Source organism: Mustela lutreola, chromosome 3 (genome assembly GCF_030435805.1).
Source record: "Mustela lutreola isolate mMusLut2 chromosome 3, mMusLut2.pri, whole genome shotgun sequence".
Classification (NCBI taxonomy): domain Eukaryota; kingdom Metazoa; phylum Chordata; class Mammalia; order Carnivora; family Mustelidae; genus Mustela; species Mustela lutreola.
The window spans coordinates 189047612-189067182 of record NC_081292.1 but is presented as its reverse complement, the minus strand read 5'-3'; the positions used below and the strand labels follow the sequence as shown (position 1 = coordinate 189067182).

The 19571-nt window shown below is 34.9% G+C and overlaps 1 protein-coding gene across 1 annotated transcript in view; it reads right to left on the bottom strand.

Annotated features, from left to right (window-relative positions):
• ERBB4 (erb-b2 receptor tyrosine kinase 4) overlaps positions 1–19571 on the bottom strand; it is a 1180328-nt gene that overhangs the window by 249503 nt on the left and 911254 nt on the right. The window contains exons 13-15 of the mRNA XM_059168147.1: positions 15614–15746; positions 10462–10555; positions 4739–4893 (exon numbers count right to left, since the gene is read on the bottom strand). Of these exons, the coding sequence (XP_059024130.1) occupies positions 4739–4893; positions 10462–10555; positions 15614–15746 (382 nt within the window). The remainder of the gene's footprint in view (positions 1–4738; positions 4894–10461; positions 10556–15613; positions 15747–19571) is intronic.

Sequence of the window (19571 nt, the reverse complement as noted above, 5' to 3'; positions counted from 1 at the left end):
GTTGTCCTGCCTTTCGGTAAGAAATGTTCCTTGCCAACTGGAAAGAGGGATCTGTGGTGGTGGGGCAATGATCAGTGGTGATCAAGATAGCTGAAGAAAGATCTATGAAGTGAGAAAAGAGGAGCCTGAGACTCAAACCCAAGCAACTCCAATAACCAATAAATGACCTAAGATAACCTATGCCAAAAGCATGAGGAAATATAATTGAGTATGAAATCAGATAATTGCAGCATTGTGGGAGCCAAATCATGAGAGACTTCAGGAAATGGGGTAATTGTCAACGTCAGATGCAAGAGGTCTTGCATTTGTAATTGTCAATGTCAAATGAGAGGTCTCATCAAATAAGAATCACTGAGAGCTGTCTTTCTCCGCTTGACTTATTTCGCTAAGCATGATACGCTCTAGTTCCATCCATGTTGTCGCAAATGGCAAGATTTCATTATGATCTCCCTGATATGAGGAAGTGGTGATGCAACATGGGGGCTTAAGTGGGTACGAGAAGAATAAATGAAAGAAAATGGGATTGGGAGGGAGACAAACCATAAGTAACTCTTAATCTCACAAAACAAACTGAGGGTTGCTGGGGGGAGGGGGGTTGGGAGAAGGGGGTGGGATTATGGACACTGGGGAGGGTATGTGCTTTGGTGAGTGCTGTGAAGTGTGTAAACCTGTTGATTCACAGACCTGTACCCCTGGGGATAAAAATATATGTTTATAAAAAATAAAAAATTATATAAAAAAAAAAAAGAAAAAAAGAATCACTGAGAGCATTTTAGTTGTCATTGTTGAGGTCACCAGAATTTCGGCTCCTATGAGTCGAGAAACAAATTGGACATAAGAGAATAGAGGCAAGGGAAAAGGGAGGTGAGTACTGAGGGGGCAGGATGTAGGGTCAGGAAAGTTCGTTGAGTGGATTATGTAGGATATTTGAGATTTAAACATATTTACAAGCTGAAGATGAAAGAAAAAATGGAAGACAAAGAATAAGGGTAAGGCTGAAGCGGCCCCATCTTTTCTAAATACAAGTATCTATTTAAGGATGTGTACTCTATTTCAACTATTTTGACTTTATTTAGAGATTTATTAACTATCACTTACAATTTATATTGGTTCAGCAAGATCACAGAATAATGGAAACATTAAACTTTTGAAGAGTCAAAATCCCAAATATGAGATCAAAAAAGGATAAGGAATAATGCAACACTCTACAAAATCAGTGGTACAAAGTAAAAACTTTACAGGAAAATCAGAAACTGTAACATGTCAATAAAAATATCTGGAATTCTGAACACCAAGATGTGTTGAACATTTGCCATTACTTACTGATTTATAAGTGCTTTGATGTATTCATATATCTAACATAGTTGAGATATTTTAACAAAATCTTAATTCTTTAGAATTTTGAAATGGAGGAATATTTTTAAATTTTGGAATGGAGGGATATTTAAAAATTTCAATTAAAAGAGTATAGACAAAAATTTCACTCTTCTTTCCTTCTATCGATGAAAAATTTTTCAGTATATAAATTAAATAATATAAAAAGGGTTGATAAGAAAGATTAAGACATATAAGGAATTTAATAATATGAAACCATGATTCTAATATTAACAAACATATTCAATGCAAATTTTCAAAGATATCTAATGAAAAATAAATTTCCCAGTCCAAAACCAAAGTTAAATTGGTATTTATCACAGACTCAATGATGTTAGTGTAGAAAATGTAGCAATTGCCATTATAGAAATTAAATTACCTACTAAATTTAGTTCACAAGTCTTTTTTAAAAATTTCTATCTTGCTAATTTCAAATATGAAGATCATTCTTAAGTTTTAAATGCTTTCTCATCATTTTAAAATATGGGGAAGTGTCTCCGATGTTAAGATACAAATTGTAAGATAGAAAACTCACTGAACCATGACTCACTAGTGGTCAAGAGCTGTGTCTTACTCATTTCTTAACTTAGCTATCACTGTATCTCATACACAAGAGGTGTTCAATATAACCAAGCTGAAGAATGAAATCAGAAAAGGCTGCCAAGATAAAAGTCCTCTAGCTAAGGAAGGGAAGAGACATTGTTAGCTGACTCCCCAACCCCTGACCACCCCCTCTTTAGTGATATTAATGAGAATCTCCTGATAGGTAAGAAATAGATAACCTATTTTAAAGTAACGAAAGCACTTATTAGAGCCAATACATTTAATGTACTTTCAGAGTAATAAAAGTGCTTTTAAGGTATTACACACATAATTTTATTTTCAGAAAATCATTGAACAGTATTCAAAGTAAGAACTTTCCTTCTTAAAAAAAAAAAAAAAAGTGACTTAAGAGACTATTTCCATTAACATTGTTCTTGAATTATCCGGCTGACATAATATCGACATATAAAAGAAAATCTGTTTTCCAAAATTGGCATGGTGAGCTCACACTCATCCATAGGTCAATTAGTACATATGTTTAGGATTTAAAATAGTCATTTGTTACATCATCTTCATTGTCCCTTTGATCTTTCTAGGGAAAGATCTTATCTCTACATGCAATTTGAAGAGAAGGGACTATTTTCATAGAGCACCTCATTGCTTCACGAAAGGATCTCCAGGCACACTGGTGGATAGCAGTAGTGCACAGTGGGATTCAGGAATGTAGGATCTCTGGGGTTGGGACCACAAAACTTTCATGAAGTGAGTGAACTTGGACACTAAGGAGGATATTAGGAAAAGGATGGCAGGAGGCTAAATGAAAACATATACAAGAATCTTCAGGGCTCAATCAGTCATCCCAGAATCCATTTACCTTGGAAGATACCAGGGAATACAACATTCAAATTCTGTTTCACCATCATTCTGCAACAGTTGATTCAAAGACATTTTGGAGTTCCTAACTGATCTGGTTGGATTTGTTTCCTTTATACCTTCATTCTCCCTTTTTAGCTGACATTTGGTTTTTGTTGCTGTGGTAAATTGATCTCTTCATTGTCCCGACTTCTACATTCCCCCACTATATAGATGTTCTTTTATTACATAATCATGATTTAAAAGGGCTGAGAGGAAGACACACCAGCCATACACCCAGACTATAGCTCTGTGATCTCACTTTCATTTCCCTAATGGCTTCCTTGTAATTAGATTTGCAAAAATAGCAAAAGGTCTCATTTTGAATGGCAACAGCTGTTGACATCAACATTATATTGAATAATTTACTGGTTTAATTTTAGCTGCAAAACAATAAAACCCTCCTGTGGATGATTATTTGAACAGGCAAAGTTTTCTCTTTCTCTTGCTGACTCTTCTGCTCCAGGGGTGCCAGTTGTTTCTTCATGGAATACTCTTAACCCAAGTGTACCAAAAACTCACAAGGGGAGAAGTTTATTCCTTCTAGTTTCCTTGAAGCAAAGGGTCTATGTGACTAGTTCAGTATCCTCAGTCTATGCGCGTACGTGTAAACCAATGAGCTGGCATTAGCTCTTCCAAGCTGCATTTGAATTTGAATGACAGAATGTTACTTTACCTTTTGAGGACCTGCCACTTCACAGAGTGACTTAAGCTGATTTCTTGACCTGTAGGAAATTGTAGCAGCATCTGCAAATTGATGTCCTCTTGGCAGAAAATGATGTTGCTTGCTTAACTTCTTCAATATCCCCTAGCAGCCAGCTCTTAATCTGGCAGAAAATCTCTTTATGGAATCTCATACTTTGCTGCCAGATATAAAGTACCCGAGATGATTCTTAACAACCAGTGTCTGTATCCGTACGTGGGTGTGTGCACTTGTGTGTGGGCACTTATAAGGGAGAAGCGGATTTATGGACAGAAGGAGAATAGAGTATGTTAAATTGTCCTCAAGTCTGAAATTAGTCATTTTCTGGAGGAAAGAAAAAGAAAAGCCCTTACTAAAATAGATTTGCTGTCTTTTAAAAAATTAGGTGTTGGAATATGTTAGATGAGTCACATTATTTCTTTCAGTTCAGTGCTTTTCTTCTTTCTGTAATATGTCTTTGTTTTTCAACTGCTATCAGTATCAAAGGTAACCTAATTATTATTCATTTTATAATGCATCCTTTTGAAACAATAGAAAACTATGTACCCATCTTTGAGTTGTCCTATAATGGTCAAAGAAATTCTAAGTTATAGGTTAACCTGTCATAGAATTACTTTCCCAAAATGTATTTGTGATTTTATTGATACACATATCACTAAGTTCTCCCCACGCACATAGACCTTTTTATCCTGTTATCATTATTTTGCATATATTTTGTTGAAGGAGTAATTCAAGGCAGTATTTTGCAAAGAGAGCTATCCTCACCTTCAATGGTTATAATAACGAAGAAACATAAACAGGAAGTTTCTGCTAAAGATTTATGAAGCACAAATCTCAAAAGTCTGATGACTATCTTGTCTTTTCTTTTCTAAGATATCTTCAAACTCAAGTAAAATTTGGAAGGATTTCCACACTCCATACAAAGTATACTTGCCATCAGCTGCATAAAGGTGTCAACAAAACTCATTTAAGTAAGTGTTTAACAGAAATATCTGAAAGGATATATACATTTGCTTGCATAAACCATTTTCTTAGAAGGTATTCCTCTTTGAATCATATTTACATATTATCATAAAACATATTAATCACAAAACACATTAACATATAGGTGAATAGAGTTTTATAAGGAAATAGTATATATTTAGTAGACTGTGTCTAGGGTAAAGATACCGTGTGACGAAGTCCTTGGCCAGCAAGGATGCTTACCCTTGGGTGCAGTTTGGATGACATGGGTGACATTCTCGATCCTGATCAGCATACTTGAAAATGAAACTGTTTGTCCCCTGTAAACCATCTGGACATTTTTCCACACAGTTCGGGCCATCCTTAAAATGGGAGCACTTTGTGCAGTTGTCAGGTCCCTGAAGTGCGAAAAACAAAACAATGGAGGAAGAAAAATGGATCTTGTTTCCTCTAGTGTTCATGTGGTTTAGTTCCTGAGACTTCAGTGAGTGGCCAATGGTCCCCTACGGAACCGGAGAGCGTTTTCGAAATGACCAATGGGGATGTCCCTATTGCGGCATTTCCAAGTAAAAGTGAGATGTAAACTTTCCTTGGGTTGTCCATGATTATTTGAACAACGAATTTTAAAACGTACTGTGGTTGAATTATTAGTAATTAGTTTGGGCAAATAAATTTCATCTCAAATCAGCTTGTGATCATGCTAAAATTCACATGTCTATTTATAGGGATTTTAGTAAATCACAGTTCAATACTGAGAGCACAATAAAGACACATTCTGATGAACAAATATCAAAAGCCCCAAATAATGAAGTAGGTGCATGCCAAAGAAAATTATTTGGAGAAACTTATCCAATAATAAAGGTGATAAAAATATGACCATAATAAATTTAAGTAGAACTAACTTACTTTGTATATCTATGTTTATAATATACAATTATTTTCTAATATGCAGAATGCTAATAAGCAATAATAATATATAAATATGTTTAAATGTCATTTAAAAAGTAAACTTTAAAACTCATATTAAACATAAAAGAATTTTATGGGGTGCCTGCATGGCTCAGTGGGTTAAAGCCTCTGCCTTCAGCTCAGGTCATGATCCCAGAGTCCTGGGATCGAGTCCCCGCATCAGGCTCTCTGCTCAGCAGGGAGCCTGCTTCCCCCTCTCTCTCTGTCTGCCTCTCTGCCTACTTGGGATCTCTCTCTCTGTGTCAAATAAGTAAATAAAATCTTAAAAAAAAAAACCAACCCATCATATTGTCTTATTGCTATAGGGTCCTCTTTTCTTTGACTACTTTCTGGAACCTCTTCCCCAAGCTATATGTCCATATTGCTAGACAGCTATGATAGTTCACATTAAACACAATTTAGATAAACAAGATACAGTAAGTACAGAGGGAGATAATTAATTTTATTAGGTTTGTAATCATAAATTGTGAATTTGGGAGTCAACAATAACCAAATATTTCACAGAGCTATGTTTTAGTCAGGGAGTGTCCACTCACAAGAGTCTCTCTACATATGTTAATCCAAAAGCAGTCAGACATTGCAAGTTGGTGATACAAGACATCAGGAAATAAATAAATATAATATTTTAAAATTTAAAGATTGAGGTTGCTAATGAAGAACAGTGGCATAAAGAAGAAAAATTAATCAGGAGGAGGTTTCAGGAAATTCTGCGACTGGTGAGGTTCAATCAGGCACCTATTTCACTATTTTGATGTGAGACTTAGAGCTAAAAGAAAATTATCCTACAAAACCTAATCCCCATTCAATCTGAAGAGTTTGCTATTGGTAACTTCTTATTTCCTACCAAAAAAGAACACTTTACATGCTTCCAATTTTAACACCTGCTCATGGGTACTTAGGCATGTAATGCCATCTACTATACAAAATCTTTTACTGTGCAAGTATGCTCAGTGGCATGACTTATTGTACAATACAAGGGACATGCTGATGTCTTCTTACAGAACACAAGAATAAAAACCAACTATGAGTAAATTAGGCAGTTATAGTCAAAATTAGAAATTAGGAATTATTTTTCTATAAAATTTTTCTGATGTAAAATAATATCCAGGTAAAATCGGAAGACACAAAATACTATGAAACTAAAATTAAAATCACACTTAATGTTCAAGTATACTTCAAAAATATGTTTTATATGTTCCCTTGTTTTTAAGCATCTCTTACCTATTTGACTGTATTATCATGATACAAAGCCTAATGTTCTAAGTTGACATAAGTAAAAAATGTCCTGATAAATCCCAAATGAAATGAAATGTAAAGATTCTCCAACTCATTTCCATAATAAAGAGATTTAAAGAAATATGTGTGTCTAATGCTTACTCTTCTATCATTATATTCCCAAAGCTCTTAAGAACCTAAGTTCAGTGAATGAATCAATAAATACAATGATAAAAAAACAGAGGTGAAGGCAATATTGTTCCTTATCTCTGATTTTGAGCTACCCTTGGACTCACTTAGGTACCCAGAAAGCTAAAGAATAAGCTAAATCTTGATAGAAATATTACATTTTTTCCCTCAATGACAATTGATGATTTTCTCTGGTCACTACTGTGAGAGACAAGGCCACTATTCACCAGGATTCAGTTATCTTCGACTTCTAGCTACATGCTACATGGAAGACTGAAATTCTTCTCCCACCAGGAGTGAGGTATGTCTTGTTGTAGACAATGAAATTACGTAGAAGTGGTTTATGAGACTGCCAGGGCTAACCTCTCCAGCCTTCTCTTTCCCTGTTGCCATGAGGCAGGGATCCTATGCAGACATGGAAATCCCATAAATATAAAAGCATCTCAGAACACTAGACCATCACAAGGAGGAGGGCCGATCTGTAGTGCACTTTACATGAAAAAGATTTAAACATGTTCCTATAACCTACTGTAATATGGGGTTATTTGTTATAGCAGCACAACCTTTACTAACTTGACTTTAACAACTATTTCAGCTTTTATCATTTTCTTCCTCGATCTCTTCATTTACATGCTGCCTCTTTGGCTTATATTCTCATCTTCTAAAACTCTGTCAGATTTTCCTTACTTGTCTTTCTTCTCACATGTCTTTTCTTATCTTTCTTGATAGGAACACACACAGGAGTAGAGAAAGTAAGGCAGAAAGGATAAAGTTGTAAAATAAAAATAAAATAAAATAGGAAAATAATAAAATAAAATAAAATAAAGTAAAAATACCAAGTACAGACATACAAGGATATAAAATCAGGGGCTTGCCTTCTCTCAAAGCTAGCCCTCCCAAGATTATCCTAGATTTCAGTCACACTGCAATAGTATAATACCATCCCATTTTACATGTGGCTGTTATGTTCCCTGAAAACATATTATCCTTATTATTCACAGAATTGTTGCCTACGGGGATAGAGGAGGGAGGAAGTGAAATGAATGGAATGTAAAATTTGAGGCACTTCTGTAGTTGAGTCTCAGCTTCACAGCATATACATGGTTGACTTTTTGATGGAACTTTCTAATTATTATAGGTTCAGTTTCTTTATATTTTAAATGGAAAAAGTAATAGTATGCTTCAGATGTAACAGATTTGACAAATATGCATGTATATCAATTATTCTTAGGGAAATATGGACAGCTCAGGAAAGTGTGAGTCCAACATACTAAGTCGTAAGACCAGGTATGGGAATCCCAACCAGCTTTATGACTTTTTCCCTGTCTCATCACATTTTCACCCTCACAAAAAACTTTCCAGAACTTCTTAGGTATCTCAAATGATAGATGCCTATTATATGACACATAAAAGCACTTGTGTCTCTAGTTGTGATAATCAGTATGGAACCCAGATATAGGCAAAAACTTAACATAAATTGTAAAAACTGAAAGCCAAGCAACCTCCTAGTGAAAGCAGTTTGGGCTACTGTTTGAGCTTGGTCTAGCCTGTTTCTCAGACACCACAACCTAAAATTGTTCTTACCTGCTTAGCATTTCAAGGTTTACTGATCTAGTGACAAATAGGCTTTCTTGATTCTGTGTTCTGATCTTCCACAAATGAATGATTAGGGCTTACTAAACCTTTCCTACTTTTGACTTATTGCCTTTCTGAAGCTCTACACATATTAATTGACAATGTTAACCTTGGGTGGTAATTCTAGGTAGATTGTTGGCTCGACAATGCTGTCATTAAAAAATCAAAATGTGTTCATTAAAAATCTGTTTCTTCATTCTTTCTTAGTTAGCAAATAAATTTGAAAATTGATTTAAAAACATTAACTATTAGGGTTTTTAATGTGTAGTTTATAAACTGTCTCAATCTTTTGAGTAACAAAAGAATGAATAAATACACTGTGAAAACATACAAATTTAACAAAATTAATAAATTAAGTATTTACCAGCATCATTTATACCATAGGAGGCAACATGAGGAATAGAAAAAGCACAGGACTGGTTTTGCAGTCTGCCTTGTGATTATAATTGCACATTTTCTAAAGTCTCAGTCTCTCTGAAAGATACATTGCTTTCTATTCTTTGACTTTGGTACCTAAATATGTTAGTGTTTAAAGAAGTCTTATATAGATTACTTGATTTGCTTTAACACAACCCATTTCAGATTTTTACTTCCCTGTGTTTCATGTCATTTTTTCCAGCATCCACATTTCTCATGCTGCAGATTAATTGTACTTTCCATTAATATCCTTAGTGGGGACAGAAAATAGCCGAATACACCCTTTGCATACTTACTTGGAGATCATTTACATATAAAATTGTCTTTTAGACTTTGGTTCTTCAGGCCAAATCACACCACTTCTTTTTCTCAGAGGTCTGATTTTCCAAGCTTAATCATCCTTGTGGTAGTCCTCTGAACTGTCCAAGTTTTCCACATCCTTCTTTAGATGAAGTTCCAGAACAGCTCATTGGGGCCTAATGGAAGTTTGGAGGCTCAATGATATTTTTTTTCCTAAGCTAATTAAGTGCTGAATAAGCACTCTGGTAGAAAAATTAGTACGATATAAATTGCATATTTATATTTTATACTCTTATGGAGTAATGCTAAGCTCTTAGCTACACCCAAATGTTGGTCCCCAAATAATCTACTGAGAAATGAGTCAATACATAAAAAACTGGAAATTTGTCTAAAGAAGGATGAATATGACACTTTGGAATGACAAAGTCATATTGACTTCATTATTGGGAAAAAGCTTGAATGATGGGAACCAAAGGAAGGTCTAAAAAAGAATTACCATTTTCTCTATCTGGCTAACTTCAAACAAGTAAATGCCAACTTATCCATCAAGACTTTCCTGATCCCACAGCCTCTCTTCCTTCTCATAGCTCTGTTTTTCTCTCTGCTCTAGTATTTATCACACTGTTTAAGATTTTAGTTTATAAATGTTTGCCTTCTCACTTCTGTCCTTCACAAAATCCTTCACAATGCCGTAACAGTTAAATAATTAAACACAGATATGAATGTGTTATCGTTTACCTTAAACACCATGAATTTTTACATTTGCATATCTTTCTTTGTATGTTTCCTCTTTCCAGATTCTTCTTCTTCACAGCATAGCTCAAACATCACTTCTCTATGGCTTTCCTTCATGCCCTACTTTCTATCCCAAAGACAGATTAATTTATCTCTCTTGTGTTCCTATAACAATTTAAACATATATATATCTTATCAATTTTTTTGGTTCAATCTAATTATTAATGAAGTTCTCTTTTCTTTTCAACACTGCAATTTTCAAGGGCACATCCATATCCACTTTTTAAATACATGATCTGGGATATAAATATTTAAGAAATTGAGTTTGTAAATATTTCATATCTACTACTAAACTATAAGCCTCTTGAGGGAAGAGTACCAAACACGATTCCCCCTTGCATGCTATAAACACCTGTTGAATGGATGGATAAATGATAAAGCAATGACATAACATTCACACATGAAGCTAAGGAAGCCAACACAATGACAGATGTCTTCAAGCTTACCGGTCCATGGCAGGTGAGGATGCCGTCTTCCATCTTCTCACACTGGGGGTCACACTCCACACAGATGGAGCCATTCTCAAACTCTCGAAATTCCCTGTGAAAACATCAGCTGCATGAGGTGGTATAAGCAAACAAGCTGTCAACTTAACAAATGAAGTAACATCTGCTAAAAGCCCTATTGGCAGAGTAAATTCTAGAGTCTGTTTCTCTATGTGCCAGGAGCATCAGACTCATTTCCCTGTACATTAAGGAATAAGTTCTCCATTAGGAGAAAAGATAAACTGCAGCCAGATGGCTCTCCTTGCCCTCCACTGGGTTCAACGATAGACTCATTCAGAAAACCTCTCTCTTGCCAGAGATATTCTAGCAGTCTTAGAAAGAAAGAAAGAAAGAAAGAAAGAAAGAAAGAAAGAAAGAAGAATGTCTCCTCTGATGACACAACAGAATCATTTTTTACCTTTTTTAAAGTAAAGCTGTGCCTGTTTGTCTCTATATAAAATTTTACTCTTGGTTGAGCTTTATTTTTTAAACTCTGAAAGAACTATTATATTTTTCTTGTTGCTAAGTTACATGATATTCCCCATCCCTGTCCTTCAAATCCCAGGACTCTTCAATTTATTTTTGGTGAAACTTCAAAAAATGCTTTGATTTCTTTTCTTCTTTTAAAATAGCTGCCTTGGAGAATTAGAGAAAATATGTCTTTATGGCAGATTTTATATTCTTAGATTATTGATCTAATATCATAACATCTTTTTCAGTTTAAGATCTTTTTGAAGTAATTCTATACAGTATAATATAAAAAATAGCTAAATGGTAACATTCTAAAACTCTCTAATTAAAATCTAGGATGATGGTTATCCCTTCCCACAACCTTACATATTGTGGCTATATGAATATTAAATGTTATCAATAGTAAGTTTTCTAATCAATATCTACTGTAAAATTTCCATTTCAATAATTGGGTATCACTTAGGTACACTATGTTTAAATACCTAATTCCTAATAATGTATAAGAGGATGGAGCACTGGGTAAAGATAATTTTAGAATGCCAGCTATAAGTCATTAATAAAACTTGACTAAATATTTATAGCTTCTGATTATTTTGTGTCTGTATAACATGAGCTATCATTCTAAACTTAAAGCATTGCATATATGGCAATTATAGATTAATTAGGTGATAAATTTAAATTTACTTGTCCCTAGAGTGAAGTGTTCACTTATTTTCATAATGAATTATCCTATTTGGTTATCATAAAGTCTTAATAAATGATAGAAATCCAAGAGGTGGGTTATTTTTCTGTTGGTTAAATTAAAATTACACATACACTAAAGCAAGATAATTAAGTTTGGGTTTTCAAAATAAATAGCACAAATTGATGGTTTGGTTAGGTATCAATGCACATATTTATTTACATGGATTTTGCATTTTTAAAGTGAGGTGTAGGTTTGTGATGGATTAAGCTTCTTACAAGTTTTCTTGAGTTTAAAAGCTCAATTACATAGAAACAGATTTTCTTTTGCAATGTTTTATCAACATGGATTATATACATGGCTTTACAGAGGGAATCTTCAGAATAAAAAGGTCAAAATGACCGATATGTGGGAAGAGGGTCATATATGTGGGATGGTAGGTCAATTGTGAAGAGATTCAAAAGTATCATTTCTATAATGAAATTATAAAACACAGCAAAACCTGCAATCGTCAGCAAATTCTTTTTGTTGTTGTTGTTTCTTTGTTTGTTTGTTTTTTGAGTATAGTTTCTGGGATTGCTAAAGGGTTACATTACTGAATGAAGGTCATAATTTTTGTGGTACTAAAACATTGGTCATACTTTTCTTTCTCTTCTTGAAAACCCCTTCCCTACAAACAAAGTTGAGGAATAAAGTGAATATGTCATTAAAAAGTCTTGGAGATATAGCGTACCTGTCTTTTCTTCTATAGACTAGACTTCTATTTGTATAGCTTTGGGCTCCCTTCCTTTCTGCTCTCAAAACTGATCCTTATGATTTTTATTACTTTTGCTATTCATTGTCAGTGTCTCCATCATTGCTTTTTCTTCCATTTCCTATTGATTATACTACGACTTTGCCAGAGATTACCTTTCACTGAGTTTGACCTAACAAATCACTGTCTACTGAGCTGAGTTTTTTTTAAGATTTTATTTATTTGTTTGACAGAGAGAGATCACAAGCAGGCAGAGAGAGAGAGAAGGAAGCAGGCTCCCGGCTGAGCAGAGAGCCCAATGCGGGGCTCGATCCCAGGACCCTGGGATCATGACCTGAGCCGAAGGCAGCGGCTTAACCCACTGAGCCACCCAGGCACCCCTGAGCTGACTTTTACATATGGAGATTTCTGTCACATTTCACTACTCTGCATTTCCCACAGTCCTGCTGTGTGTGTTACCTCAGCCAATCCTGTGATTCAGAGTAAATGCTCTGGAATCAAGTCCTTCCCAAATCTGGCCAGTGTTCCCAACACCAACACTAATACTTCTAGGCCTGAAGTCCCTAACAGCTCTAGACTTCCTTTTGTAAATATCCTTTGTAAAAGGGAAAAAAAAAATTGTGTTTCAAAGAGAGGTGTGATTACTAAATATAAAAACGCCTATAAAGAACCTAGATCGGCACTCTTTCTGATGTTTCTATGTTGTTCTTAAAGTTGTAAAAGCGTTTGACCACGTCGCCAAATGACAGTTTTAAGATTGCGTTGCAATTTTTCTCTTTCACTCTAGACGCTTGTGCACTGTAGTTAAGGGTTGCTATATACAGTGGCTTCTATGACCTGGATTTGAATGCTAATAGCCAGGAAATGACTGATTTTCTTTTCCTCTTCAAAAAGTCCTCTTTTGAGGATTTCTTTTCATATAAAAATTATAAAAATATAGGTGCCCTGATTTTGGTAACTGTCTTATTTGTATTTGTTTTCTTCATTTTTTTTTTTTAAGGTGACTATTTTACCTAACCATCTAATCAGCTTAGATTAATAGACACAAAAAGAATATCATAATCATCTTAGTAGTAAAATTTTTTAACAAGCCTTTATTATGCATTTTCTCATTTAATAACCATAGTTATCCTATGAAGTTGACACCATTATTATTCCCATTTTCCATATAAGAAAACTAAGTTTAGAACAATTGGGTTTTTTGTCCAAGATTAAAAGTGATGGAGTAATGATGCTAGGATTAATTCATTATTCCTCAAAGGCTGTTTCAACTGCGGGGCAATGCTGGAAAAAAGTAGTCAGTACCACAAGATTGGAGGTGGGAAAATCTATCATTGCATAGGCTAGAATTACATTAGACTTTTACAAGGTACTTTCATTTATTATCTTCCAAACTAACTCTTGAACATGATTTCCTAGAGCCCTACTGCTACTGCAAAAGACATTAAAAACTTTAGATTTCTTTAGTACATTTGATCTAATGACTTGGAAAAAGTTAAACTTTCAAAAGCAGTTTGGTAGTCAGTGTTGTTTAATTAGAAAACAGGTATTTTTCCTTGGCTTTGCTTTTATTATTTTGCAGATGTGAGACAGAGGATGGTATATGCATCCACGTTTTTATCCAGTTCACATTTATGAGAAGGTTAAAACTGAAATATTAAGAGAAAAGAACAGTATCTGGAAAAGTAGCAGGATGGAAATCAGATGCCCTGAATTCGAGTGTTGGCTTGACTCTTGAAATGGCACTGGCCAACACTTCATTCTACCAGTTTTCATTGTTTATAAGATGTTGCTGTTAGAGAAGTTGGTTTCTGGAGCTTGATCCCTCTTTAGAATTGCTTATTTTAAGGAACGCATGTGTTGTGATGAGCACTGGTTGTTGATATGCAAATAATGAGTCACTAAACACTACATCAGTACTAATGATGTACTTTAGCCACTTAGAGGTCATTTAAATAACAAAATATTGTACCCAAAAAGACATGTTGGAAGAGATCTTGTAAAATGCATTGTAAAAGACATCTTTAAAAATAATTTTAAAACAATAAACATTTGAATCTGTAAAAAAATAAAATGAGGTAAAAGAAGAAATGAAATAAAGAACCTCAAAACTGCACTTTTACAGAACTGTTGAAAATCCTTTCAGTAGCAATATAAGAAAATGTGACTCAGGAACAGTACTAAAAAATGTATTATCACACTAATGAAGAACAACTGTGATGCATGAAATGGTATGTTATGATAAACTGATTTTATGAGTACATGAAATGCCATGCAACAAGACATATATACTAGGTTTTACCATTGGCAATGTGATTATTATAGCACCAGAGAGAATTTAAAATTCTTGATTTAAACTACTGCTTAGGTTATCTTTAGAAAGTGGCAGAACACCACCAAAAACCCCTTCAACTACAAAGGCAATTTTTCTATAGGGCTAAGCAGTTGTCAGAGACATAGAAATATGTACTCTTTGTTTCTTATAGACATAAGTTGATGGAAAAAAATCAAAAGTTATTCAGTAATTCTAGGTGAAAATTAAGAGGCAAGTATGTGAAAAATTATTACTGGGACATCTGGGAGAAAAGTTTCCTTGTCATAATCTTCATAAGGAAAATAAGAATATGTCTTTCAATTTTGTTTCAGTATACACAGCTATAATTTATTAAGAATGGTCTATTTCAGTATAATTTTTGTTTGCATAATAGTACATATTTGGACTTGTCTTATTTCAAATAAAATTCTTTCCCCTTAAAACAATTCCTCTATGCGTTGTTGTCTCTCCTTTATGCAAAAAGGTCTTCCCTTAAAAACCTCGCCAGCACACACAATCTGCAATTTTATCATTTTCTTATCATTTAAAAATCTGAACCAATCAGCACCTCAAAGTTTAGGAGGTAAAGGCGTCGTCGTCGTAAGATGCCTTACCCATCATAGAGGTTACAAGACTCAATGCAGCTCCTTCCTCTGCTGAAACGACGGCAGGACAGGCACTGGTCGGGGCCAGGTCCCCAACAGCCATCGCCTGAGCACAGATGGTTGCACACCATTCCTTGTCTCTCCTTTATGCAAAAAGGTCTTCCCTTAAAAACCTCGCCAGCACACACAATCTGCAATTTTATCATTTTCTTATCATTTAAAAATCTGAACCAATCAGCACCTCAAAGTTTAGGAGGTAAAGGCGTCGTCGTCGTAAGATGCCTTACCCATCATAGAGGTTACAAGACTCAATGCAGCTCCTTCCTCTGCTGAAACGACGGCAGGACAGGCACTGGTCGGGGCCAGGTCCCCAACAGCCATCGCCTGAGCACAGATGGTTGCACACCATTCCTTCAGCAGCTGGAAAAGAAAAAGACAAATTCAAGAGTGAGATAAAAAAGAAGGCTGTGTTCAAACTTAACCATTAAAAACAAACAAACATTTAACCATTTTAATGTGAATCTGCCCAATGATGCTATTTCTGAAGAAACTGGTTTGAAGGGGATGTGTGGCAGATAACTCAGTCTGCCTACTCAGTGTGACCCACACCACTGTCAACTTCTTCCATATCACAGAGCCCCATCACTATGTGTGTAGAACCACTACATTTTTCATAAGAATGAATAAACGTAGATTGTCTACATCAAAATTCTAGGAAGGAAGGGTGATAGCAATTAACCTTCCCATTAAGGCAAGGAGCAAACCATGCCTTTCTCAACCCAACCCTTTGTTCCACTAAGACACCAAAAATTTTCACTTCACATCCATATGAGAGCTTCATGAAGGAATGGAATAATAATTGTCTTTAAAAAATAACATGTAGAGAAAGAAAAAGAATATCTGGAAGGCAGGAGGAATGAGAGAAATGGAAATAAAATACAAGTTTTTTATAGGCTTCTGCTTGCCTTGATATTTAGTCAAATTGGCACATGTAAGGGTAGGGTTTTGCAACTATGCGAAACAAATTGTAGTGGTCACGGATGAGGAGGTATAGAGATGAATGTAGTAGCAATGATCTTTAGCTTTGTCTCTATAGAATCTGCTAATGAAAGTGCTGCCAAAGAATTTGGGGACTGTTTTAAAATTGCCACTTAAGTTCACCATCTCTGTTTCCTTTTATATTAACATATATTCAGAATATTGCTCTAAGGAAGATGTGGTCCATACACTATGGAGTATTATACCTCCATCAGAAAGGACAAATACCAACTTTTATAGCAACATGGATGGGACTGGATTATGCGGAGTGAAATAAGTCAAGCAGAGAGTCAATTATCATACGGTTTCACTTATTTGTGGAGCATAACAAATAGCATGGAGGACATGGGGAGATTGAGAGGAGAAGGGAGTTGTGGTAAATTGGAAGGGGAGGTGAACCATGAGAGACTATGGACTCTGAAAAAGAATCTGAGGGTTTCGAAGGGGTAGGGGGTGGTAGGTCGGGGTACCAGGTGGTGGGTATTATAGAGGGCACAGATTGCATGGAGCACTGGGTGTGGTACAAAAACAATGAATACTGTTATGCAGAAAATAAATTTAAAAAAATTAAAAAAATATATCAGAAAATTAAAAAAAAAGAATATTGTTCTTTATGTGGAATAACATGATTTTAGTAAAGGGATACTAGATGTTGAATAGGAAGGGCCTATAAAGACCTCAAATGTCTGTAAAGTGATTTGAGTCATCTGAAACACAACTGCATGTGGTTTTCATAAAATATTAGGAATTTCCAAGATTCAAAAAGCACATCAGACGAGATCGGGCACGTTCAGGGTGGTATATCAAAAAATCTTTATCTTCCCATTATTTACCAAGGTTAATTATTATAGGATGTAAGTTGTCATAACAAGAGCATTTGTAGGATGGGTTGAGATAATATGCGAGTGTAATATAAACAGGGGAAGATGTCCATGAATTCTACCTTTTTAAAGATAGTTTTGAGAAAGAAATTGCCAGCATTCATGATGTTAACTTGTTTTAAAAAAGTAAAATAGAATCGTCCAATTCATGTATTCTTCCTCTTATATCGTGCAGCCTTAAGGGGGTCCCTATGCTAAACTGTGGAAAATTTTTTTCTCAAGGCGGAGTGAGACTACCAACAAGTCTTTTTACTTTACTTTTTGCTTAATTGAATAATCTCTTCCAACATAGTTTAAGAGAGAAACTGTGTAACGGTGCGTTAGTGTGTTTGGCAGTTTCATTGAGGTATACATGATACATAATACATAGCTCTTACCTAAAGTGTACAATTAGATATTTTGACATATGCATGCAATTATGAACCATATACATAATTAGAGTAATGAATGTATCTATTAATTCCAAAAGAATTCTTATGACCTTATGTAATCCCTTCCTCTTTCCCCATCTCTCTCAGACAACCATTGATAGGCTGTTACTTAATATACATTAGTTTGCACTTTTTCTTAAAATTTTATATAAATAGAAACATAGAGTATGTACTCTCTCTTATATAGTTTTTTTTCACTTTGAACAATTATTTTGAGATTTATCTATGTTGCTGTGTGTATCAATATTCATTCATTATTATTACTAAATATATTCCATTGTATGGATATGCAACATTTTTTAAACCATTCACCTATTGCCACACATTTAGACTGTTTTCCACTTTGTGCTACTAAAAATTAAGCTACTATAGGGGCACCTATGTGTCTCGGTCAGTTAAGCGTCTGACTCTTGATTTCAGTTCAGGTCTTGATCTCAAAGTCATAAGATAAAGCCCAATATCAGGATTTGTGTTTATTATAGAGCCTGTTTTAAGATTTTCTCTCACTCCCTCTCTCTCTGCCCCTCCCCACACTGCTCCCACACACTCTAAATAAATAAATAAATAAATAAATAAATAAATAAATAAAATCTACTATAAACATCCATGCACAAGTCTTTGTATAGCCATATGTTTTCATTTCCCTTCAGTAAACACCTAGGAGTAAAATGGACATAGTAGGTATAAGATTAATTTTTCATGGAATGGTCAAATTGTTTGTCAAACTAGTTGTATCACTTTATATTCCCAATAGTAATAAGCTCAACTCAAGAATTAGAGTTCCTTCACATTTTTGCCAATATTTCATATGATCAGTCAGCTTAATTGTATCCTTCCTAATAAGTATGTAGTGATATCCAATTATAGTTTTGATTTGCATTTCCAAAATAATACCCTATGGTACTGCATGGTACTCTCCAGAGAAACAAAATAAACAAAATGAACAGGATACATATGATTTCTTATAAGGAACCGGATCCCATCATTTGCCCAGGAAAGCATAGTTTTGGTCTTAGTCCAGAGGCCCGAGAACTGTGACCACAGATGGTATAAGTCCCATCCAAAGGGCAGGAGATGGCCAATGTCCTGGCTCCGAAGTCAGACTGAGAGAGTGAATTTTCTCTTCTTCTTTCCAGGCCTCCAGTGGATTGGATGAAGCCTCCCTATTTTGTTTCACTTAGCCTACAAATTCAAATGCTAATCTCATCCAGAAACACCCTCATAGATACACTCAGAAATAATGTTTAACTAAATATCTGGACACCAATGATGCAGTCAAGTTGACACATAGAAGTCACTATCACAAGCAGTATGTAAAGATCCATTCATTTTTTGCATATAGATAACCAACATTTCCAGTACCATTTGTTAAAAACACTCTTTGTCTTGCCTTTGGGGGTGTGTCTTGCAAGAAGTTGCTGCAGCCAAGGTCAAAGAGGTTGGTATCTGCATTCTCCTCTAGGATTTTGATGGATTCCTGTCTCACATTTAGGTCTTTCACCCATTTTGAATTTATTTTTCTGTATGGTGTAGGAAAGTGGGCCATTCTTTTGCATGTGAATGTCCAATTTTTCCAACACATCCTTTGAAGAGACTTATCTTTTTTCCATTGGATAGTCTTTCCTGCTTTGTTGAAGATTACTTGACCATAGAGTTGTGGGTCCATTTCTGGGTTCCTTTTTCTGTTCTATTGATATCAGTCTGTTTCTGTGCCAGTACCATACTGACTTGATGATTATAGCTTTGTAATATAGTTTTAAACCTGAAATTGTGATGCCTCCAGCTTTGGTTTTCTTTTTCAACACTCCTTTGTCTATTTGGGGCCTTTTCTGCTTCCATACAAATTTTAGGATTGTTTGTTCCATCTCTGAAGATGTTTTGATAGGGATTGTATT